A 23,383-nucleotide genomic window follows, 5' to 3' on the forward strand; every position below is an offset into this window, starting at 1 on the left:
AAGGCACCAGCGGGAGGAAGGAGCTTTCTGGGCGCCCGGGCTGTGCTCCCCAGAGCAGGAGGGGAGCCTGGCAGGACAGAGCAGCAGGGGCGAAGCGAGCCCCAGGGCTGAGCACGCAGCAGGGGCAGGAGGGCGCGGGGAGCCCAGCGGGTCTGGGACCTGCCGCCAGCATGACGGGGAGTCACTGAAGGCCGATTGCGCCATGTGGATCCTGGTAAGGGATGAGTCAGGGCCCTTCTGGGTAAGGGTGTTTCCTCTCCCCAACAGCTCTCCGCCGCCCTTTGTAATTCCACAGCCTCATGGTTGCATAAATACAATGCCTCCAAAATGTGATAGTTCAACTGAATAAACCCTGTCAGGAGGAGCATTACAGGCTTTGCCACCCTGTCGCTGAGCCACCACACAGGGCGCTCGGGCTCAGTGTGGTGAGGGAGTTTGTTTTGCTCAGGTCCCGGGTGGGAACTGCCCCAGCACTGCTCTGGGGACGCGCGGGATGACAGAGTGTGCGCCAGACGGAGCCTGTGGGAAAGCTCGTGCTGCCCAGGTCCCCCTCCCTGGGGTGCAGATGCACCCAGATAACACCCCGAGATACACCCAGATGCACCCCAAGGAGCACTTGAGACCATATCCTGCCCCTCGTGGTGCAGCCTGTTCTCCAGGAATACCTGTGGATCCCGTGAAGATGCCGGGGCTGTAGGCACACAGGTCCCCCCAGCCCAGCCGGCAAGACCTGGGGCAAACGCAGCCCCCCTGGCAGAGCTCCCCCCGTGCTCTGAAGTGCCGGTTTCCAGTTACAAGAGAGAGGAAGACACCAGGCTGCTGAGTCACGAGCGGGAGCCCACGTCTGGCCCAGCTGCTGGAGCAGCTCCTTTGTCAAATGAACGTTTGGCCCCGAGTCCCGCCCAGAGCAGGATCTCCGGGATCTCCTCCTCCCACAGAGTCCCCGTGGCTGGTGGAGCGGGGCAGTAACCACGCACAGCTCCCCATGGGGACATCCAGGGAAGGGGAACTGGGCAGCCCCGTGAGCAGGTCCGAGGGAGCAGGACCCGGGATTTGATGGGGTGGAAGAGAAAGGCCAGGCCCTGCCTCCTCCCTGCTGGCCAGGGATTGAGGTCCCAGTGCAACTTGTGGGGGGCAGCCAGGCGTGCTGGGAGACACGCAGTGGCATTGGCTCATCCCTCCGCATCCGGACAGGCTGGGTGCTGGATCCTGCACAGCAGAAAGGCAGCGCCGTGGCTCGTGGAGGCTGCAGGCACCAGTCCCACGGCACTGCCACTGGGCACGGCCTCCAGCACCACCGTGCAGCCCTCCAGCTCCTGCTCCAACCCCTGAGGCTGCTGCAAGGAGAGACACTACGTCCTCCAGCACAGCCCAGCTGCTGGTCCTGGCTGGGGAGTTCAGTGGGGCAGGGAGGTGGATACACAACCGGTTAACATCCATCCATCCTTCCATCCGTCCATCCTTCTGTCCATCCGTCCATCCTTCTGTCCGTCCTTCTGTCCGTCCTTCTGTCCGTCCTTCCATCCATCCGTCCATCCTTCTGTCCATTCTTCCGTCCGTCCGTCCGTCCATCTGTCCATCCTTCTGTCCCATCCGTCCATCTGTCCGTCCATCCCGCCCCGGGAGATGAGCCCGAAAGAGCCAGAGAAGGGTCTTCTGGGACACGGGGCCGAGTGAACTTATTTTGGGGCTGGAGCTCGGTGAAGGGCTTCTCCCTCCTCTCCCTCCCCTCCCCTCCCCGCCCCGCCCCGCCCTCCCCGCTGCGGCCCCGGCGGTGGCAGCGAGCGGCGGTGAGTGCGCGGGACGGCGGGGCCGGGCTACCCCTGCAGCGGCCCCGCTTCTCAGCGCTGCGCCCGGCCACCGCCGGCCCGGCGCGGGGGCTGCGCGGGGGGTGCTCGAGGGTTGCGCGGGGGCAGCGCGGGGCGGGGGTGCGCGGGGGCTGTGCCGGGCGGGGGGTGCGCGGGGCTGGGCGTGTGCGAGGGTTGCGCGGGGGCTGCGCGGGGCGGGGGGTGCGCGGGGCTGGAGGTGCGCGGGGTTGCGCGGGAGGATGCGCGGGGCGGGGGGTGCGCGGGGGTTGCGCGAGGGGATGCGCGGGGCAGGGGTTGCGCGGGGGGATGCGCGGGGCGGGCGGTGCCGGGCAGATCCCGCTCCCGGCGGCCCGGACTGAGCTCCGAAGCCCCGCTGGGCCGCTCCGCGAAGCCCCGCCGGCAGCCGGGCCGCCTCCCGGGGCGGGACGGAGGCTCGTCCCCGTCCCCCGTCCCCGTTCCTCCTCCCCTCGCAGCGGGGCCGGGGGTCGCCGCTGGGTCCCTGCCGCGCCGGGGGGATCGCGCCCCGCTCCTGCCCTGCCAGAATGGCCAGTTTGGGGCGGGGGGAGGTAGGGGGAGGACACGTGGGTTTTTTTTCCTGCTGTTTTCTCCGCTTTTTGGTGGGTTTCCTCCTGTCCCCTGCTCAGGAGCTCCCCCGTGTGTTCCTCCTCCTTCCTCCTGCCTTCAACCGAAACGGGGGCAAACCGTGGAAATGGGGCGCCCTGCGGGGCCGGGTTTGGGCAGGGGAAGCCGGTGCAGTTTCTTTTTCTGTGGAGGCTGGGCAGGAGCAAGAGTTTGCCAGGTGTTGATAGTGATTTTGAGGATGAACTGGGCCTGAAAGGGAACAGAGAACTTTTGGGCTGGTGTCCGTCTAACAGAAGAGAGAGCAGCGCCGGGGCCGTGGGGTGGAGGCGTGAGGCGTGTGGGTGCCTCTCCGTCTCCTGGAGCCCCGCAGCAGATGAGCTTAAGGGCTGCCAGGGACAGCAAAAGGGGAAGGCGTCACACGGGGCGGAGTGGCTCAGGGTCCCCTCTCTGCCATCGGGGTCTGTTCTTTCACAGAATCGCCGCCAGCTTTCCTGCTCTGGTTATCGCAGCCTCCTCCCGTTTGTGAGGAGACGTCTCAAGCATCTTAAATTGTCGGTCCCTCCCCGCTGCTTGTTCGGCAGACTTACTCCGCGCTGGCCGGAGCTGCAGCAGGCCCGGTTGGTGCGGTGCTCAGCGGAGCCGCTCTGCTCCACGCGCAAGAACCCAGCCAAACCCATCCGTCCTCTCCTGCCCCACCCTCACCTTGATGGAGAAGATGGCTACTACCATCTTTAGTGCCATTTTATGTTAATTCCCATGGAATATAATTTAGATATGGGGAAATAACTGTTAACACAGACACTGTGCAACTTCCAGTGTTCACACAAGTCTCAGTTTTGAACGCTGCCAACCGCTGGCTGCGTCCCGTTGCAGTCGCTGTTGTACATCTTGAGAAACCGCTGAAGAAAGACGGGGAGGAAAAAAATTATGGGGCTGTTCAATGTCACTGGGGTGTTTCTGTGTTTCCTAACAAGATTCTTCTTTTCTCCCCCTCCCCGTCCCCCGCCCCAACTTTTAAAGGAGCTGAGCTGGGAAGTCTCTTCCTCAAGCCTTCTCGGTCCGATTTGGGGGGGGAATTGCTGCTTTGCTTTGCAAACCAGAGCTCCCCAAAGAAGTGTGCCTGCTTCTGCCAGTGCCTCCGCCAGTCGGCATCCGGGTTGGAGGCCTTGCATTGCTGTCCTGCGACAGCCAAGTGGCGGCGGCTTCCTTCTCTGCTCTATTTGTGGCTATTTCTGTGTTCTGTTTGTGGAGGCTCAGATCTCCTCTAGATTTGAACTGAAACAAAAATCCCGGCCATCATCATGGGAGGTATCTGGCTGGTTGGACTGATGGTACTTGTGCACGTCTGGTTTCCCAAGGTTGCTGCTCAGAATCTCATAAAAAACCCCAGGGACCAAAAAACAGAGCATACCCTCTTGATTAACGAAGTCAATGCTGACAGCCCGGGAGAGGACACTTCTGAGTTTGTGGAGCTCTATCACACCAGCGGTCAAACAGCCCGCTTGGATGGCTACTATCTGGTCTTCTACAACGGCAACGGAAACCGAGCCTACAAAGTTTTCAACCTCCAGGGCAAAGTTACTAACAGCCAGGGACTCTTTCTCGTTGGCTCCTCTTCCGTGAACCCGGCTATTGTTATTCCTAAGAACACTATCCAGAATGGCCCTGACGCCATTGCTCTCTACTATGGAAACGGGAACTACAAGGAGGGCATGGGTGTCACAAATTATGGACTAGTGGATGCCTTGGTCCATAAGACTAAGAAGACGGACAGAGCCGATACGCTGGTGAGGGTACTGACCCCGGGCAGAGATGCTTTCCTGGAGGACTCCACCTTCAGGACCACAGATGAGTCCATAGAAAGGTGCCGTGGGGCAGATTCCCAGTGGATCTTCCAAGTGGCCATGCCCACCCCAGGCACAGACAACCACTGCATCCTAACTCCTCAGCTGAACGCGTCTGCTGTCCTGATCAGTGAGGTCCTTCCTGCCTCTTCTTCCAAAGAGTTCGAGTTCGTAGAGCTCCAGGGTCCCCGCTCCACTATGCTGAGAGACATCGTTTTGGTGCTGATCGACGGTCGGACCAAAGACATTTATTTCACCATGGATATTTATGGCAAAACCTCACTGGATGGGCTACTTCTGATTGGGCCAGCACAAGGCAAAACCCCAGGTAAGCACTGCATTTTGATGACTACCTCAGAGCCGGGGGAGCCATCAGCCAAGTTTGGGGCTGGAGGATGCTGTCGGGTTTTATCGCCGTTGGGCATTCTGAGAGATCAGTGCAAATGTGGCTGAGAACTCAGTGGCAGATGGAAAAGCAAATCGCATGTTAGTAATTATTGGAAAAGGAATTATATACAGCATATTAAATATAAGGCATTATTGGGAGGAGAAGAAAGAATGGAGGCCAACTTTTATGCCACTGTTTAAATTCATGCTTTGCTTGCGTCTTTTATCTTATCTCGTGTGGGTCAGCGTGGATGGATAGTGCTCTGGAAATGTTTCTACAGAAGAAATAACTAAGTATGCCTAGAAAAGGGAAAGCTTAGTAGGGCCCTGACAGAGGATTCAGAAATGTGAGTAGCCTGAAGAAAGTGGAGCAGGATTGCTTGCTTACTCTTTCCACTGGTACGAGAACTAAAGGGCATCAAAAGAAAGTAGAAGGAGGTGGTTTGAAGACAAACAAGTGGAGGCCATATGTCTCGCAGCTGTGGTAGACCTGCAGAGCTCCAGGTGAGGGACCTCCTGAAGATGAGAAGCCCACATGTGCCTTTGCTCCTCCGGAGGCTGCGGTTCTGCTCCCGGCCCCGTGGCCAGCCTGCCGCGGGGCCCTGACTGCGCCACGTCTCCCTCGAGTGTCTCCCTTCTCCGTGTGTCACTCGGTGGTCATTCACAGCAGGTACATACCCTCTTCTCAAAAAAGCACAAGGGCTTTTCTTCCATCGGGCCACCTGCAAAGGTCAGTCACAGAGTGTCACGCGCAGGCAGTGTGAAGCTGCGATCTAAACTTCCTCCCGACATTCACGATTTCTTCCAGGCCGCTGGAGGAGGAAGAAATATCTTGTTCTTTTGGGCACCTCAAAAGAAGATTTTGGCAGCTGGAGACGCTGACCCTGCAGATGTCTTGTGTAATTCACTGACTCATGATTTCTGATTCGGGGAGTATGTTCATCCCCTACAAAGCTGGTTCCCATAAAAATGCAGAAAGACTTTTGCAACTAGAACTTTTTTTTTTTATTATTATTATTATTTAAAAGCGGTTGAGCTCCTTTTCACAATTCAGGCTGCTCCAAATACTCTCTCTCACCTCAAGTAGGAGAGCTCCTTGTCCACTTGAGCTCTGCTTCTCTCACCAGGCAAGGTGCTCCGCTCTCACCTCGCGGGGGGCCGGGGCTGTTCGCAGCCAGTAAGCCGAGGGGGTTCGCAGAAAGCGGTGGGAAAGCACGAGCAGCTTCCAGACTAAGCAGGACATTTCTAAGGATTACGTTTAACTGTTCCTCAAAGCTCACTCAAGCCAAGAAGTTGACTGGAGATAACGCTCTGGCATTTTGTTTCCAATGAGGCTTTGTCAAGATGTCCCAAGCGTACTGCGCACGCGTTTTTGTGGAAGGTTTTTCCCCCCCAAAAGACCAAATGACAGTGCGTGATTACGTTTTCATCATCTTAAAAGGATACTTTCATAGTGACTCCGTGCTGAGCACTGTGGGAGAATTTGACCGCTTGGTTTAACCCGACCACTTCAAATCTGGGACAGGAGCTCTTAAAATGGTCCTGTGCATTAGTCCTGTCTTTGTAAGGCTTGTCTGCCTATCACTGCAGAGAACTTAAAGCTGTGAGAGCGCTGGAGCAGAAGTCCTCCCTCGACATGCCAGTGTGAAAACTTTCAAATGAGTCATAGGGTGGTTTGGGTTGGAAGGGAACTTTAAAGATCATCTAGTTCCACCCCGCTTGCCATGAGCAGGGACATCTTTCACTAGACCAAGTTGCTCCAAGCCCCATCCAAGCTGACCTTGAACACCTCCAGGGATGGAGCATCCACCACTTCTATGGGCAACCTAGGCCAACATCTTGCCACCCTCATCGTAAATTTTTTCTTTCTACCCTGTTAGTTTAAAACCATTACCCCATATCCTATCCGTACAGACCTTGGTAAGAAGTCCCTCTCCGTCTTTCCTATAACCCTCCTTTAATTATTGAAGGGCCACAATAAAGTCTCCCCGGAGCCTTCTCTTCTCCAGGCTGAACCCCCCCAGCTCTCTCAGCCTGTCCTCACAGCAGAGGGGCTCCAGCCCTCCCAGCATCTCCGGGGCCTCCTCTGGCCCCGCTCCAACAGCTCCCTGTCCTTCTGCTGTTGGTGCCCCAGAGCTGGAGGCAGCACTGCAGGGGGGTCTCCCCAGAGCGGAGCAGAGGGGCAGAATCCCCCCCTCGCCCTGCTGCCCACGCTGCTGGGGATGCAGCCCAGACTGCAGGGGGTTCTGTGCTGCCAACACACATCGCTGGGTTGTATTGAGCTTCTCGTCCACCAACACCCCCAAGCCCTTCTCCTCAGGGCTGCTCTCCATCCCTTCATCCCCCAGTCTGTGCTGATAGTGATGATTGCCCTGACCCAGGTGTAGGGCCTTGCGCTTCGCCTTGTGGAACCTCATGATGTTCACATGGGCCCACTCCTCCAGCAAGTCAGAGTCCTTCTGGATAGCATCCCTTCCTTCAGGTGTATCAACTGCACCACTCAGCTTGGTGTCATCTGCAAATTTGTTGAGGGTGCAGTCAATCCCACTGCCTGTGTCATTAATGAAGATATTGAACCATACGGACCCCCGAGGGACACCTCTTGTTACTGATCTCCATTTGGGCATAGATCTGTTGGCTGCAACTCTTTGGATGCAGCCGTACAACCAGTTCCCGATCTATTGAATAGTCCATCCATCAAACCCCTGTCTCTTCAATTTAGAGGCAAAGATGTTGTGTGGAACAATGTCAAAGGCCTTGCAGAAGTCGAGATAGATGACAGCAGTTGCTCTTCCCTTATCCTCCAACATAGTCGCTCCATCATGGAAAGCCACCAGATTAGTCAGGCAGGGGAAAAACAGACCCCTGGGCAGGGATGCATCAGGGCTAAGGCACAGGACGTCCCCTTAGCATGCAGGTGGCCTGGTGGCACTTACTTCTCAAGGAACAACCAATTCTTCTTACCCCTCTGCCTCTCATGTGGCTCCTCCTTTAATGTTTGTTCCCTGAAGCCATTTACACGGGGAGAAGTACTGAAATGTCATCGATCTGCTGCTTTTAATAGCCTTAGCAGTTCCTACCAGGTGCTGGGGAAATAGCTCATGAAGGGAACAATAAATACGAGGAAGGAAATTGGGAAGCTCATGAGACTGGAAAGCTCCACCAAACCTCAGCCTTAATTTTGTGTGCTGGTATCTTGACCCTTTGCTGAATACGTGTGTGTATATATTGTGTGTGTGTGTGGAGAGCGTGTTTGTAAAAACCATGGACTGTTAAATGCTGGAATAAAATGTAAATTCTTAAATATTTCTGTTTAAAGCAACTGCTACCTGAACAGTTAGTGGATTTTGCAGATCACTTTTCGAATTAAAAATTGACTTTACTGTCGGCGAAGTCCCATCAGCACTCACTTTCCAGTTCCTCTGTTTATGCATAAATCAGCTTCTCTGTTCGCGAAACCAAAACAGCAGGGCAAACTCTGCTCAGATTTCCCCCTCCGGCCTCCTCCACGCTGTGGATCTGGACAGAAATGGGGAAATTCAGGCTGAGCAAACGTGAGAAATGTTAGTGAGCAAAAAGATGGGGCAGCAGATGCCGAATTTGCGATAACCAGGCAACATCAGCCACTTTCTGAGTTCCTGCGTCCTGCTCTCCGGGACTGAAGAGATGCTGGTTTCCTACATTGTGGCTATCTCTCATGTGTTGCTCATGTGCCACTGTTGTGACACTGTTGTTGTACCACTCATGTGCTGCTGTTGCTCCTTTCCTTGCTGGTGTGCAGTGGATCTGCCGTTCCCAGAGAACACCACCCGTCCTGTCCTCCGAGGTGGCCCCAATGCAATTGCCCTCTACAGAGGCAACAGCAGCAGTTTTGTCACGGGGAGGGTGCTGCCGGTGACCAGCCTGTTGGATGCCTTTGTGTACACGAGCGACGAGGAACCAAACCCTGAGCTGCTGGAGACCCTCACCCCTGGCAGACCTGCCTACAAGGAAAAGCGGTGAGATGCTGGGCAGGGCTGGGAGGAGAATTTGGCACCAGAATAGCCCTTGCCTGCCGTCCCAAACCCTGGTCAGGACTGGTTGACAAGTGCCACCTCCAGACCAGGGTCTCCTCGTGGTGGCATTGAGTCCTGTCCTTTTTCCACCCCTTGGGCTGAGTTTGTAGGTGTCCCCCTCTCCTCAGCAGTCCTGGTGCAGCTGTACAGTTGTAGAATGAAGTACATGAGGAAGAATTTTCTGACCAAATGATGGCTGGTTATTATTTTATAATTTTAATAATTTATAATGTATTATTTATAAAAGTGTAATGGTCAATATAATGGATTTTCCAGTACCTCTTTCAACAAGAAAAGGTTTTTCTTAGACTCAGGGTGGAATTTCAGGTCAAAATGAGGGCAAGGGAGGGACTTCAGTATCGTTCCCCTGACCCAGGAGGAAATCCCTGCCCTGCTTCGTCCAGACCAAGGACTGAAAGCGGGGTTACTGTGCATTCTGGGTTGAGCCCGGAATGGGGTTTCTTTTCGTCTTGGTGGGTTAATAACCTCAGACTTTCGTGAGACATGAGAACTGTTTCCTTCACTTTTTAGGCATGGTCTACTAACAGGAGAAAGAGGAGAACAGAGTGGGTAAAGGACAGTGGAGCGGGCGGAGGAGCGGGGGCAGCAGGTGCCATGCACGTGAAGACGGGGTGGGGTGTGTCGAACCAGGCAATAAGCAAAAAAAATCTGGGCAAGCTCTTGTCTGCGGTTTTGATGGCAAAGCAGCAGATTTGACCTCTGTGTGTAACTGTCGACTAAATACCAAGGTGCTGGCTCTGTAGCTGGAGGAAATTCAACCTTTCTGGACGGGCCTGTGAAAAGGCCATTTGAGACCACCATTGGAGTCAACTGCATCAAGAAAGGGTGTAGTTTACTCCCAAGACAGGGTCACCACTCGTTCACAGCATGCTCCTATTCCTTCCTTTGCTCATTTTCCTCCTTCTTGTGAAACAGAACCTGCACGTATCCTATAAGGAAGCGGTCTCCTTCCCCGAGGAGCTCCGAGCAGCTCTGCTCTGTGCAGCTCCTCACAGTGGGGCTTCATGGAATCGTAGAATGGTTTGGGTTGGAAGGAACCTTTAAAAGTCATCAAATCCAGCCCCCGGTCATACTCTTTGCCTTTGAGTTGAGGGCCCTTGCTCAAGCATTTTAACCTCAGGTGCTGCCTTTCAGTTTCCCTAGCTGCACCCCACCGTTCTTCCCACCGGTCCCAGGCTGAGTGCGAGTGTATCTGTACTATCTTGCCTCCCTTCAAATCAGTCAGAAAAGCAGCCGGTGCTAGAAGAGAAAGGGTTGGATGAAGCCTGTGCTCTTCTCTCTCAAGATTTGGTTAGCTCTTGGGCTTTTTTTTTGAGACAAGGAGGTACTGATGAGGATGGTATCTCTCCAAACCTTGTGAAGGGAGAAGACTCTAAGTGCATGGTTTCATCCTGCGGTGCAGGCAGGTGTGACTGGTGGGTGAAGAGCACTCGGATCTCTGGCTGGCAGGTCATGTTTTCTTTCATTTACATGTCCATGTCTCGCAGGCACCAGCTGGGAGATGTGTCCATGAGCCAGTGCAACTGCTGCTCTGTGACCCGGGACTCCTTGTCTTACATCCTCAGCCGGCCCACCCCTGGCAAGTTTAATGATTGCCCCAGCAGACGCTTCAGCCAGACTCTTTCCTTCTGCCTCCATGTAGCAGGTGGGTATTCGTTATTTCTGCTTCTGTAGGCAGGACCTCCTAAGGACAAGAGCACTTGCACAAAGCCAGAGCTGTGCAGAAAGACTTCCCAGAGTCGTGCTGGGGCGTGTGAACGTAACACCAAAGGAAATGCAGCTAGGACATCTGACAGTTTTCTGCAATATTTTTCCTCATGGCAACCCGCGGCTGAGCTTCTCCAGTTTTGATTCCTGCACCCAACTGCTCGGGGTGAAGTGAAGCCTTTTTTGGGCCCTCTGAGTGATAAGCAGGAGCTGAGCTGCGCCCATCCCAGAATGAGCTGGATCCCGTGACCGAGGTTGCACTGGCTGGGTAACAGTTAGGTTTTTGTTTCATAGATTGCCAGGAGTGGCTCCTGAAGTCAGAAGAGGTCCTGGTGACTCTGGTCCAGGCCCTTGATGAATCCTGCAGCTGTGGAGTCTCTGCTGCCTACTTCAAAGGTGAGCGGGGCAGGACCAGGGCACCCCAGGGACCGCCAGTCACTAATGCCCGTTCACTTCTGATTTTCAGCCCCATGTTTCCTGTTGCGTTGCATCCTCCTGGCTTGCATGCCAGCCAATTTGAACTTGGCGCTGATGAGAGGAACGTCAGGTGTTAGGCAGAGCATGGTCCTGCTCTTGCATGTTTGGCAGGGCGCTTCCATCTGCGGCTCCGCCGGCACACATTGCTGCTCACCTGCGGACCACCAGCTGTTTTGGCCTTGAGACAGATGTGGCAACAAGGGTGACATCTCAGCTAGGAGTTTGTTGCCTACCTGACTTTATAATCCATATGAACTAAGCCAAGTTGCAGCAGAAATGCAAGGGGCCCTACTGGCCTGCGTTGCTTTTCTGATATCCCTACCAGGTTAGTGCGCAAGTGTGAGGAGCACGCGCAGGCACGTGAAGGGGAGCTGTGACTTTGCAGCCTGCATTGTCAGCAGCGTTATATTTAGCTGATGTTTAGACACAGCCCGAAGAGACTGTTCTGTGCAATGTTGGGACTACGAGGCTTCAAAAGGATGAGCACAGTATCTGGGCGTGCTGTGGGACTTGGTCCCAGGTTGTCCCCGGGCACGGGCAGTGCTCACGGCACTGTGCAGATGGTATGAACTGCCCTGAGTCAGTCTGACCAGGAGGGCAGCAGTGGTAGAGATGAGCCGGTGAGCTCTTGTCTCTTCCAGGAGAAAGTGCATCTTTGGCAGCATGGGGAAACTGAGGCAGTTCTCTGTTTGTCTCTGCAGAGCCAAAGGCAGCCTGCCAGGACCTGGGGCTTGTGTTCACCACTCTGCTAACTGCTAAGTCAGAGGACCAGCTGAGCAGCCTGCTGCTAGCCTTCAAGACCTTCCTAGAGACGCACAGACTTGTTAGTTTTGGCAGAAGGAACATCACAGCAGAAAGCTCCTGCTTCAAGGATGTTAATGCGTCAGGCTTGCCTCCAGGTACCGATCGTCATTCTTGCAGGTTGGGGGGTACGATGTGTTTGAGGGTGGACATGTGGGTCTAGCTCTCCTGCAGGAGGAGATGTCCCTCCCTCCATTTCCCCAACTCTGGCAAAAATCCCCTCCAATTCCATCGCATCCAGTTACCCATTTTGCTCATTCTCTGGAATAGCAGCAAGCTCTGTTGCTACAGCTGGGATTAGAGTGTTGCCAGGGCTCTTCTAAGGCTTATGGAGCACACAGCTGATAAAAATCTGAGCCAGCATCCTCAGTCCTCTGCTGAATTTGTTGTCACCCCAGCAAAATAGCATTAAACGTCGTGTTGTTTCCCTGGGGTTCTGTGCTTAGGCCCATATTCGTGACGTTTTTGCTTTCCAAGGTGTCCCATCAGAGATACCAGAAGGGACTCGAGAGCCTCCTGCGCATGTGGCCAAGCTACTGATCAATGAGGTGAACCCAGACAACCCAGGGGGAGCAGAGGACACAGAGTACATTGAACTCTTCTACACTGGACGGACACACTTTGACCTCCAGGGATACTGGTTGGTCCTCTACAACGGTAAAAATAGCCGGGCCTACCGGGTGTTGGACCTGTCGGGACACCACACAGATAAGCTGGGTTACTTCTTGGTGGGGAGCAGCGCCGTGCGCCCAGCACCCATGATCAGGCTGCCCCCCAACACCATCCAGAATGGGGCGGACGCTGTGGCTCTCTACTACAGCAACACCACCCCCTACGCGGTGAACATGGCTGTGACTGCAGAGGGGCTGGTGGACGCCGTGGTGTACACGTCCCGAATGCCAGAGAAGGCACACCAGCTGGTCAAAGTGCTGGTACCAGGGCAGAGCATCCTGTATGAAAACGATTCTCACAGCACTGAGGATGAGTCTCTGAGCCGCTGCTACAGCCTGACCGCAAAACTCCAGAGCAGCTTCCAGGTGGGTTGATGGCGGATGTCCTTTCTCCATCCGTAGTCACTGGGAGGGCAGCAGTCATGTTTCAGTATGTCCTTTATTTGAGAGAGTGGGGCATTCTGGTGAGCCACATCTACCTCCTGCCATCTGCTGATGCTCTCAGCAGGCCTCACCTCCCTGCCCCCTTCACCTGCCTGTTGTTGGCCAGGTAACAGCTCCCCCTGCCCTGGGCAGCGTGGCTCCGAACCAGGAGATCTCTGAAGACAGCTCACATGCTGCCAACCCCAGAACGGGGGAGTCTGCTTTTGGGCAACATCCTGGGCTGTCAAGTTACCCTGAGCCAGATGTGGAGCCACCTCTTCACCCCCATTTGTTTGGTGCCACTTTCAGGATGTGTGGTACAGCACATCACATCCGTGAAACCCAGCTTCCTGCAGGGCCAATGCGTGAAGGACATGCCTCCACCATTGGTGTGACTGATTTGTGGTAGTTCGTCTGAAGTACGGAATTACAGAATTTTTTTTCAGAGTTGGAAGGGACCTCTAGAGATCATCTGGTCCAACTCCCCTGCTAAAGCAGGGTTGCCCAGAGCACATCACTCAGGACTGCATCCAGGCGGGTCTTGATGCAGCCAGAGACGGGGACTCCACAACCTCCCTGGGCAGCCTGTTCCAGTGCTCTGTCACCCTCACCGTAAAGAAGTTTTTTATCATATTTGATAGGAACTTCCTATGTTCCAGCTTGTGCCCATTATCCCTCGTCCTGTTACTGGGAACCGCTGAAAAGAGTCTGGCTCCATCCTCCTTAAACCCACCCTTTAGATACTTGTCAACATTAATAAGGTCTCCCCTCAGCCTTCTCTTCTCCAGGCTAAAGAGTCCCAGCTCTCTCAGCCTTTCCTCATACGGGAGATGCTCCAGTCCCTCCATCATCTTTGTTGCCCTCCGCTGGACTCTCTCCAGTAGTTCCCTGTCTCTCTTGAACTGGGCAGCCCAGAACTGGACACAGTATTCCAGTTGTGGCCTCACCAGTGCAGAGTAGAGGGGGAGGATGACCTCCCTTGCCCTGCTGGCCACACTCTTCCCTGTGTAGCCCAGAATTCCGTTGGCCTTCTTGACGACAAGGGCACATTGCTTGCTCGTGGATAATTTACTGTCTACCAAGACCCCCAGATCCTTTTCTTCAGAGCTGCTTTCCAGCAGGTCCACCCCTAACCTATACTGGTGCTTAGCATTCTTCCTTCCCAGGCACAGGACCCTACACTTGTCCTTGTTGAACCTCATGAGGTTCTTCTCTGCCCAGCTCTCCAGCCTGTCCAGGTCACGCTGGATGGCAGCACGGCCCTCTGGGGTGTCGGCCACCCCACCCAGTTTGGTATCATCAGTGAACTTGCTGAGCATACACTCTGTCCCCTTGTCCAGGTCGTTGACGAATACGTTAAACAATACTGGTCCAAGTATTGACCCCTGGGGGACACCACTGGTTACAGGCCTCCAACTTGACCCTGCTCCATTAATCACAACCCTCTGAGTCCTGTCGCACAGCCAGCTCTCAATCCACCTGCTGATCCCCTCGTCTAGTCCATGCTTCCTCAGTTTCCTAAGGAGGATGTTATAAGAGACAGTGTCAAAAGCCTTGCTGAAGTCAAGGTAGAGGACATCTGCTGCTCTGCCCTCATCCAGCCAACCAGTTATAACATCATAGAAGGCTGTGAGATTGGTCAAGCATGATTTACCCTTGGTAAATCTATGTTTGACCACTTCCAATAACTTCCTGCTCTTGAATGTGCTTGGGTATGACATCCAGAACAAGTCGCTCCATTACCTTCCCAGGGACGGAGGTGAGACTAACCGGTCTGTAGTTCCCTGTGTCCTCCTTCTTGCCCATTTTGAAGACTGGAGTGATATTGCCCTTCCTCCAGTCCTCAGGCACCTCTCCTGTTCACCATGATCTTTCAAAGATGATGGAGAGTGGCCAAAGATGATGGAGGGTGTTCCTTTTTATTTCGAAACCTGTAGTTTCAGGTGGTCCCCCTGAAGAAACATGACAGAGTCTGTATGCTTGTCCTGCATAGGGCTGGGTAAGGGAGGACTTTGCTGCTCCACTGATGATGCCTGCTGGGATTGGACCTCAGGTCCAAAACTGGGGCAATAAAACGGCTCTAGAAGCAGAAGAGGTCTGCTGGCAGGAGGGAGGTGCTGAGTGGCCGCCACAGCCACATTTGAAGGGAGGTTTGCAGTGGGAGAGGACCGCAAGGAAGCGATGCCACAGACGGGAGACACAAGTGTAGAATTGCTCCCGAGAGCAGGGAAAGAGAATTGTTACTAGGCCTGAGAGTGGGAGCAAAGGCAGTGATGGGGATGTGTGGTGACGGGCGACCCTTGCAGCCAGGACAACCCTGAGAGCAGCTGGTGTGAGGCAGAACCACCACATCCTCTTCGGGCCTCAGCGGGGAGCCATGGGAAGCACCAAGAAGAGGTAACACCATGAGCAGCTATCGCTCCACTGAAGAAACGGGAGCAGCAGAAGTGGCAGCAGCTTTTGTGTCTCACTGCAGGTGACCACGGTGACGCCGCTGGGGGAGAACTTCTGCAGCAGCTCCTCGGCGCTGGTCCCTCCTGCCGTCCACATCAGCGAGCTGTGCCTGGCTGGGAGCACTGCGCCCTACCGCTTCGTTGAGCTGGAGGGGAAGCCTGGTGCCAGCCTGGGAGGGCTCAGCCTCATCTTCTTCTCAGGAAAGAAGGGCAAGGCGCATGTCAGCGTCCCACTGAGGGGCACCATTGGAGCCACGGGGCTGTTCGTGTTTGCATTGGATGGAGGCCAGGGGCATGGTGAGGCTGATGGCACGGACCTGGCGTGTGGTTTGTCTTCAAACAAATGGGCAGGTGGTTGAGCAGATTTGAGGAAAGGGATGAAGGAGGGTGCGTGACATGGGGAACACCTCTTCCTTGCCTTTCCTGTCCTTTATTCCTGTTTTTTCTCTCTTTGTTCTGCCTGGGCTGTTTCGTCACGCTCCAGCTGAGAAGGTGCTTAATCCTCCTGCCCGCCCTGGCTGAGCTCCCCGTGCAGGGCAGAGGGACCAGGAGCACTGAAAGCTCCTCCTGCCAGGACCAAGACAAGGGGGCTTTCAGGAGAAGTAGGGTCCACTAGGACCGTCCAGTCATTCACTGATGCCACGGTCACTGATGCTCACTGAGCCCCGCAGTGCTGCTGCCTCCTCCTGGTCCTGAGGTGGTGTTTCCTTTGTTTATCTTGATTTGTTTTTTGTTCACCTTTAAGTTCTGGCTGGGCTGCTTGGAGAGGACTCTGCATCTCAGAGAAACCTTGATCTTTTTGGAAACCTGTGTTCACAGCAAGCAGTTGCTTCTTTACAGCTTTACTTGGCCTCAGTCACCACCATTATTTTGTCTTCCGTTTCTGTTCTTGGAGTCCTCCTTGTTACCAGCTTGTCCTGTCAGGCTCAAGACTCAGCCTAACGCTATCTAGATGTTCACCCCACTTATTCCCCTGGCATTTCCAGATGGGACAAACCTGACTTTCAAGGACATCTCTGCTGCTAGTGAAGGCACCAGCGCTATTGCTGTGTACAGCACCAGCTTGATTCCTGCTGGCACAAAGGCAACATCAGAGAACTTGGTGGATGCCTTGGTTTACACGTGTGAGCCCAGCACAGCTGGAGGACACTTGGACTTCCTTGGACCGTCTTACGCTGTGCCCTGCAAGGATGGCAGGTGAGGTTGCTTCTCTGTGAAAATGCCTTTGGGTTCCCTGTCCCCAGCGCCTCCGGCTGGCACGTCCTGCACGGCTGAATGTATTCACCCGCACTGTGGTGAAAAACAGAGAGGTGGGTAGCACGTTGCCGTGGAAAAGGTTTCCCCACCCTTGGCGTAGGGAATTGAACTTTGTTCCTCCACTGCCCAAGGGACGAGTATGGCCTCACATGAAGGAGCGCAGCCTTTACAGATAGCAGCTGCACATGCCTCTTTGCCAAACTTTTTCTTTAAAAAAAACACAGCCAAACAAACGAAGCAAAAAAGAATATCCCTGTGAGCAGCACAACAAAACACAACCCAACACGGCTTTTGTTCCTAGGCGGACTCAATAGATTGGACCGATGGGCCAACGCGAATGGAATGTGCTTCAACAAGGCCAAGTGCCAGGTCCTGCACTTGGGCCACAACAAGCCCATGCATCGCTACAGGCTTGGGGAAGTGTGGCTGGAGAGCTGCCTGGCAGAAAAGGACCTGGGGGTTCTAATTGACAAGAGGCTGCACATGAGCCAGCAGTGTGCCCAGGTGGCCAAGAAAGCCAATGCCATCCTGGATTGTATTAGGAATAGTGTGACCAGCAGAAGTAGGGAGGTGATTGTCCCCCTGTACTCAGCATTGGTGAGGCCACACCTTGAATATTGTGTCCAGTTCTGGGCACCTCAATACGAGAGAGGTATCGAGGTGCTGGAGCGAGTGCAGAGGAGGGCAACGAAGCTGGTGAAGGGCCTGGAGAATAAATCTTATGAGGAACAATTGAAGGAGCTGGGACTGTTTAGTTTGAGGAAGAGGAGGCTGAGGGGAGACCTCATCACTCTCTACAACTACTTGAAAGGACATTGTAGAGACATTGGTGCTGGTCTCTTCTCACAGGTAATTGGTGATAGAACAAGAGGGAACAGCTTCAAGCTGCAGCAAGGTAGGTTTAGACTGGACATTAGGAAAAAATTCTTCACAGAAAGAGTGGTCAGACACTGGAATAGGCTGCCCAGGGAGGTGGTGGAGTCACCATCCCTGAATGTGTTTAAGAGTCGTTTAGATGTGGTGTTGTGGGATATGGTGCAGGGGAGAACTTTGTAGAGTGGAGTTGATGGTTGGACTCAATGATCCCAAGGGTCTTTTCCAACCTAAATGATTCTGATTCCATGATTCTATAATAATGGAGAGCTAAGCCTTTCTCTTGGTGGGAATACTAGCAGAGTTCGTCTGGTCCACCACATCACCACTGTTAATTAAATCTGTCCCCCTCAAGTCCTCTGCTCCCCTGTCCCACCTGGTGTGACAGGAGGTTCTGCCTTTGTAGCCTCCCCTACGAGCACCCATGCACAGAGTGCGGCCCCACGTGCATGGTTTTCCTGGGAAACAGGTCTCCGGCTTCTGTCTAGCTGAAAAGCTATGCTGAACCCTCGGCAGGGTGGTTATTCCCAAGGTCAGGGCAGCGGTTTGGTGGGAGAGCTCCCGTGGGTTGACACCACTCTGCCCCTGTCTGGACCCTCTGTCCGGGTCCAGCCCTGAACAACTGCATCCAGAAAGCTGGTTCCTCACACCATGACCAAGTTTCTAAGCCCTGGTGTGGGGAGGGAAGCAGTAGGTTAGTGAAATGCAGGGGCAGATATTGTGTAGCTTGGAAAACTCCTTATCCTGGAGGACAAACTCTTAATTTTGGGAGGCTGGCTGTAATGAGGCAGCAATCTTACTCCTACAGAAGCCAGTCAGACCAAACAGGTTTGCTCTGGCCAAGCCCCAGTCTTCTCCAGCTGGTGGGGTTGGCTGGACCCATCTCTGTGATGGCTCTGTGAGTTGGTTTCAGCTCCAGCTCCAGCAAACTCTCCATCATCCCCAACAGCATTGGGAACTGAGGCCCGGGAGGGATTTGTGGTTGGAGGTGGGAAGAAATGTGTGTGAGGTGTTGGTGAGCTCTGACTCCTCTTCTGGGGACAGGCCTGTGTCCCTGAGCCGTTGCGCTGGTGGCAATGCCAGCGCAGAGCTGCAGTTTGCCGTCTCGGAGCCTACCCCTGGTCTGCAGAACAGCTGTCCCCAGGACGCCTTCGCGGTGGATCTCCACCTCTGCTTCCTGACACCCAGTGAGTGGAGCTGGGTGCCCCCTCTGGTGGGAGGCAGGAGGGCTGGGCTGGGGGCGATGGGAGGCTGACCCCGACATCCCGTGGCATGGGAGGGGGATGCTGGCGGGGACCCTGCTGCCTCCCAGTCATGAAAGGGGACATGCTGGGGGAGGGCTGGTGCAGACACCCATCTGTTGATGTGATGCCACCATCCCAAGAGGGCAGCTTCGCTCACAGCTTCAGCATCTGCTTGTATGAAGGTGGCCACACATTTAATTTGAGATGTCTCTGCTGAGGCGGGGCTGGGCCCTGCTCTCGGGATTTTTATGCAGTGTTAGATTTGCAGCAACGGCAGGAGAGCCCCCCCAGACCTCTCGTGGTGGCAGGGGCATGGTGAGGGACACTGCCAGCAAACTCTCCCATCTCAGCCTGTCACAGGAACAAAGCGGCGTGGCTCAGTCCTGACCCCGGAGCCAGCAAGCAGAAGTAGAGGGGGTTCTCCAGCCCCTGCAAAGGCCATGCTTGGATCAGCTCGGGGCAGTCAACATCTGGGTTAAATGAAACGGAGGTTCCTCCTCCTCCTTCTCCAGCCTCCTGAGAGGGGCAGGCAGCGGACATCTTCCTGCTCTCCCAGCACGAGGGACCTTTCTGTACTGGCCCACATGGTGGGACACGTGGGGCATGGCTCTTCCCCACTCCCCTGGGAGGTTGGTGCAGGAGTGAAGCTGGTGTAAGAAGGCCAGAAGTGCAGACCCACCCTGCAGGAGGGGGACAGAGGAGGGTGGGATGCAGAGGAGGGTGGGATGCAAGCTCTGGAGGGGCTTTGCTCCTGAGCTCAGGAGTGAAGCCAAGTGTTTTAGAAGGGGCACGCAGCTGGGAGCTTATTAACAACCCCAAGCTGCACCCAGAAAAACACATCTCCTTTTCCTCTAGACTGTTCCATGTGGACCCTGCACCACAGGAGGATGCTGGAAAGCTTGGGAAGGGTCTTGTTGAGCTCCCTGGAGGAGAAGTGCTCCTGCGGCGTCTCTGAGCTCTACCTGCAAGGTTGGTGCCCTGCTCCGCTCTTCTGGTTCACAGTGCCCTCCTCCCTCACCCGTCCACAGCTCCTTGTCATCAGGATGGTCCCTTCTCAAGCCAAACTTGCAGGCTTGCACTCGAGTGAGGGGAACTGGAGGAGCAGTGGTGGGTACATGGGATTTCAGTGAGGAGAGCAGGAGAGAGCCTGACACGAGCTGCTTGCTAGAGGAAGGGCAGACGAGAGGGACCGTGAGCAATGGGAGTCTCTGATGATGCCTTGAGATGTCTGCCAGATAAACTGAGTATCCTAAACCCACAAAGCAAAGAGCCATTTGCGCTCTAGAGGACTCTGGTTCTCAACTCTTTCTCTGTCAGACTCCTTCAGTGTCCTATACTTATTCAAAGTACTTGGACCAAAAAGTCACTTCTGGAAGTCTTACAGACTTACAGGTCTTAAGAGATGGGAAGAAATGTTTCCTATTTTTTGGCTGGTGAAGGAATCAAAGACTTCGCAGCCATGCTTTGTCTGCCTCGCCCAAACACCTTTTTGACCCTGTAAACAATTTCAGGCAACTGTCACCAATGGGTAGAGATCGTGAAGTTACAAAGTGCAGTACAAAGTATTCTGCTGGGTTGGGAGAACGACTCCAAGTCCCTTTTGCAACTGAAAGAAAGGTGGAGCATATGCTCAGGTTACTTGTGAAACAGCATGGCAGGGTGATTTCAGAGCGGTGGGGAGAAGAGGGTGAAGAGCATGGAAGCAGGAGGGTGTTGCTGGAGCAGGGCATGAAGTCATGGGAGCAATGTGTCAGCCGAGGGGTGTCTGACCACCCAAGACGCGCTGTTGTTTCTCCGCAGATCTGAACCTGACGTGCACGGGCTCCCTGGTGAAGGTCTGGGGCCGGGTGCGGGCCCGGCAGCCGGAGCAGCAGCAGTCCATCGAGACCTGGCGCCAGGGCTTCCTGGCCAGCCCTCACCCCTTCTCTGTGGATGGGAGAGTGCTGAAAACCAGTCCCGAGTGTGTCGCCCCCAAAAATACACTGTCCGTGTCTCACAGCAGTGGTGAGTAGGAGGTGAAGCTAAGCATAGTGGTCTGCTTCCATCACAGTGGGGCTGGGGACAGGGTCAAGCCGTGTCTTTGTGAGGTGGGCAAGGCAGGGCAAGCCACCAGGGACCTCTGGTGATGCTTCCCAAACACAGCTGCCTTCTAGAAACTGGAAGGTCATTATGAGAGAGGTAATGACGGTTGGTTCCTCCGGTGTGCTGGGGTAGTCAGCCCTGTCACGCCAATACCACTGTCAGTTGGGGTGTCTAAATCTTCTCGTGAGGCTGAGCTTCACCAGGGAGCCCCTTTGCTTTCGGAGCTGTTGGACACACAGCCCAGAAGGCCAGTTGCTCGGAGCAGCAGGTGGCAGCCAGGCTGGAGCCGGCCAGAGCTGGCACGCCATGGCGGGGGCAGCCGGGGGGTGGAAGGGTGGCTCTCCAGATCAGGAGGCTGAGACAGCCCAATCCGTTGTTTCCCAGAGAAGTTGTCAGTCTCCCATCATTGGAAGTGTTCAAGGTCAGGTTGGATGGGGCTTTGAGCAACCTCATCTAGTGAAAGATGTCCCTGCGCATGGCAGGGGGTTGGACTAAATGGACTTTAAAGGTCCCTTCCAACCCAGCCCAACCCAACCCACCTGTGACTCTGTGACCTCCTGGTGGCACCCTGTGCTGGGAAAGGTCATGGCTATAGTGGTCCATCTCTACCTTTGTACCCTCAGCTTCCTTCCAGGGCTGGGAAATTGCCCTGTTCATCTTGGGATGTCTCCTGCTCGTGTTCTTGTTGGTCAGCCTGGCACTTTACTTCATCAAAAGGTGAGAAACCACCTTCCCATCTGCCTTGCATCTCTCACCCTCTCCTGCCCCAGTGCTTCCTCTCTCATTGCTGCACGGGGACCTGCTCCTTCGCTCGGGTGAACACCTACATTCTGCTGCCGCATCCAAAGCCCCTTTGCTTTTGATGTGGCGGATTCCAGGTTCTGCAGGAGGTTCAGATAACCACCAATAAAAACCACAGATACTGCTAGGCACGGCAGTGGGCACAGTGTAAAGGCCATCAGTCTCGCTTACAACGCGCTGTGGTGGGAGAGCAGAAAGCTGAAGGCTTGTGCTACCCAAGGGGCAGTGAGATGATGCTTTGGCCACAGGGAAGAGCTCTTCCTTAGTGTGGGGTGGAAGCAACAGACCGTTTAGGATTACCTTGATGGAAACAGCTTCCATGTTATAAAATGACACCACTTTAAATAATTACGAAGGCGAAGAGCAGCTTAACAGTCGGGCTGCGTGTTTGTCTGAAATAAATGTTACAGTGGATGGGTTATTTAACCAGCCCAGGGGATTTATTTCCATGAATTTTTTACTGATTTTACTGACTGGTGTGCAAGTGTTAGAAATGAGGAAAATTCTTAAAATACATTTGGGCAATAGGAAACTCAGTATGTATTTTCTTTATAGGCATTTAAAAAATACCTTAAGTCGGGTTTAGGCAATCTCTTTCAGAAAGCAGGGTGGTTTTAAGTTGATGAACATGTGCCAGGTGACAGCAGGTGTCCTGCTCCTGTTTTTCCTCAAAACACTGAGACCTCAGTAAACTCTGTGCCTGCTGAAGGCGGGCCGTCCAGCCTCTTCGTTTTAAGTGCAAAGATGAGACGCAGATTAGTTGCCTCGTGCGAAAGAGCAGAGCGACTGATCTTCCGTTTTTTTCCTTTGTTTGTTGCTTTTCAGACGTCCACAAAATTACACCAACATCGAAATGAACGACCGCAGGGAGATTGCAGCAGACTTCTAACGCTCCCGAGCACGGCAGCGGCGGCGACAGGCTCTAACAGCACTGGGGCCAGGCCTGTGTCACGGCGCGGGGGGCAGACTGGTTGTCCAGCTCCCCCGTCTACCGGGGTTGCTGCAAGGACCTGCAAAATGTGTATATATACACGTATAATGTGTGTGTGTGTATACAGATCTGTGTGTGTGTGCGCGTGTATACAAATACCTGAGTTATTTTTACACTACTGAATTTTGCCCTCAGACTAAAGGAGTTCAAAGGAACAGGCCGGGGACGACTTCTTCTAGGCAAAGTTTGTGCTAAGCGTGGTGGCCAGAAAGCAAGCAGCCTGTTTGGCTGATGCAGGGGAAGGACACGTACTCCTGTCCCCTCTGGAGATTCACTGCTGGGTGATGAACCGGGGCCACCTTTCCACCCAGCAGGCAACTCCGGTTTCCAGTGCCTCTGGACTCCGGAGCTGCAGTGAGGGTACATCAGCCTCCCTTGAGCCCTTCTTGTCCGCGCAAGGGCGTTCTGCACGTGGTGCCCCTCTCTGCTTGAGCAGCTGTGCCCCACCAGCAGCCTGCACCAGGGAGAGCCCCTGCTGCTAGGGACCATGACCAGGAGGACGTCCTGCCCAGAAAAAGGGGTTAGAAGAGAGACAAATACCCAGCTCGTGCCCAGGTGCAGCCCTTTCTCCTATGGTCCTGCCTGTATCCTGGCCAGGCAGCAGGCAGGAGCAGTGCCAGACTCTAGATCTCTTGAGAATTTGGGGTGAGGAGGGTGACCTAGGTGGGACCTTGCTCAGTAAAAGCTTGTTTCCTACACCAGGGTGATATATCCCTAATGGTGTGGCGGCAGACGCCAGGCCTCCAGTGGCACCCTTTGTGCGTGGAGCAGTGGTCTCACCTCATGGGCTTGAGCACCCTGCACAGCTCCACACGTGGTGGCAGCGCCCAAGACGGATCCAACCTGTTCGCTGGTGGGTCGAGGGGTAGGTAAAATGAAGAAAGAGATCCCACAATGTTTCCGAAC

At 54.5% G+C, this 23,383-nt stretch overlaps 1 protein-coding gene across 3 annotated transcripts; it reads left to right on the forward strand.

Annotated features, from left to right (window-relative positions):
• Positions 1-1,769: 1,769 nt before the first annotated feature.
• On the forward strand, positions 1,770-23,245 carry LOC134519765 (uncharacterized). Of its 3 annotated transcripts, XM_063344346.1 has the most exons (14): positions 1,770-1,790; positions 3,411-4,562; positions 8,403-8,619; positions 10,185-10,342; positions 10,699-10,800; positions 11,583-11,780; positions 12,160-12,719; positions 15,253-15,526; positions 16,216-16,426; positions 18,404-18,546; positions 19,459-19,572; positions 20,404-20,607; positions 21,309-21,402; positions 22,312-23,245. In XM_063344346.1, exons 2-14 carry the CDS (start codon positions 3,692-3,694, stop codon positions 22,373-22,375), a joined length of 3,210 nt encoding a protein of 1,069 aa, XP_063200416.1. In that variant the 5' UTR covers positions 1,770-1,790; positions 3,411-3,691; the 3' UTR covers positions 22,376-23,245. The 3 variants fall into 3 exon arrangements, with proteins under 3 accessions (XP_063200416.1, XP_063200415.1, XP_063200417.1); XM_063344345.1 differs by lacking the exon at positions 1,770-1,790 and having other exon boundaries at positions 2,402-4,562; XM_063344347.1 differs by lacking the exons at positions 1,770-1,790; positions 18,404-18,546; positions 21,309-21,402; positions 22,312-23,245 and having other exon boundaries at positions 2,402-4,562; positions 20,404-20,535.
• Positions 23,246-23,383: the final 138 nt, after the last annotated feature.

The sequence above is a fragment of the Chroicocephalus ridibundus genome, chromosome 8 (assembly GCF_963924245.1).
Source record: "Chroicocephalus ridibundus chromosome 8, bChrRid1.1, whole genome shotgun sequence".
NCBI lineage: Eukaryota > Metazoa > Chordata > Aves > Charadriiformes > Laridae > Chroicocephalus > Chroicocephalus ridibundus.

Excerpts from the sequence above, each read along its gene's own strand:
- LOC134519765 (XM_063344346.1), top strand. The coding sequence starts at position 3,692 with ATGGGAGGTATCTGGCTGGTTGGACTGATGGTACTTGTGCACGTCTGG. Across the intron at positions 11,781-12,159 it reads TGCGTCAGGCTTGCCTCCAG|GTGTCCCATCAGAGATACCA; the intron begins GTACCGATCGTC and ends TTGCTTTCCAAG. Across the intron at positions 12,720-15,252 it reads AACTCCAGAGCAGCTTCCAG|GTGACCACGGTGACGCCGCT; the intron begins GTGGGTTGATGG and ends GTCTCACTGCAG.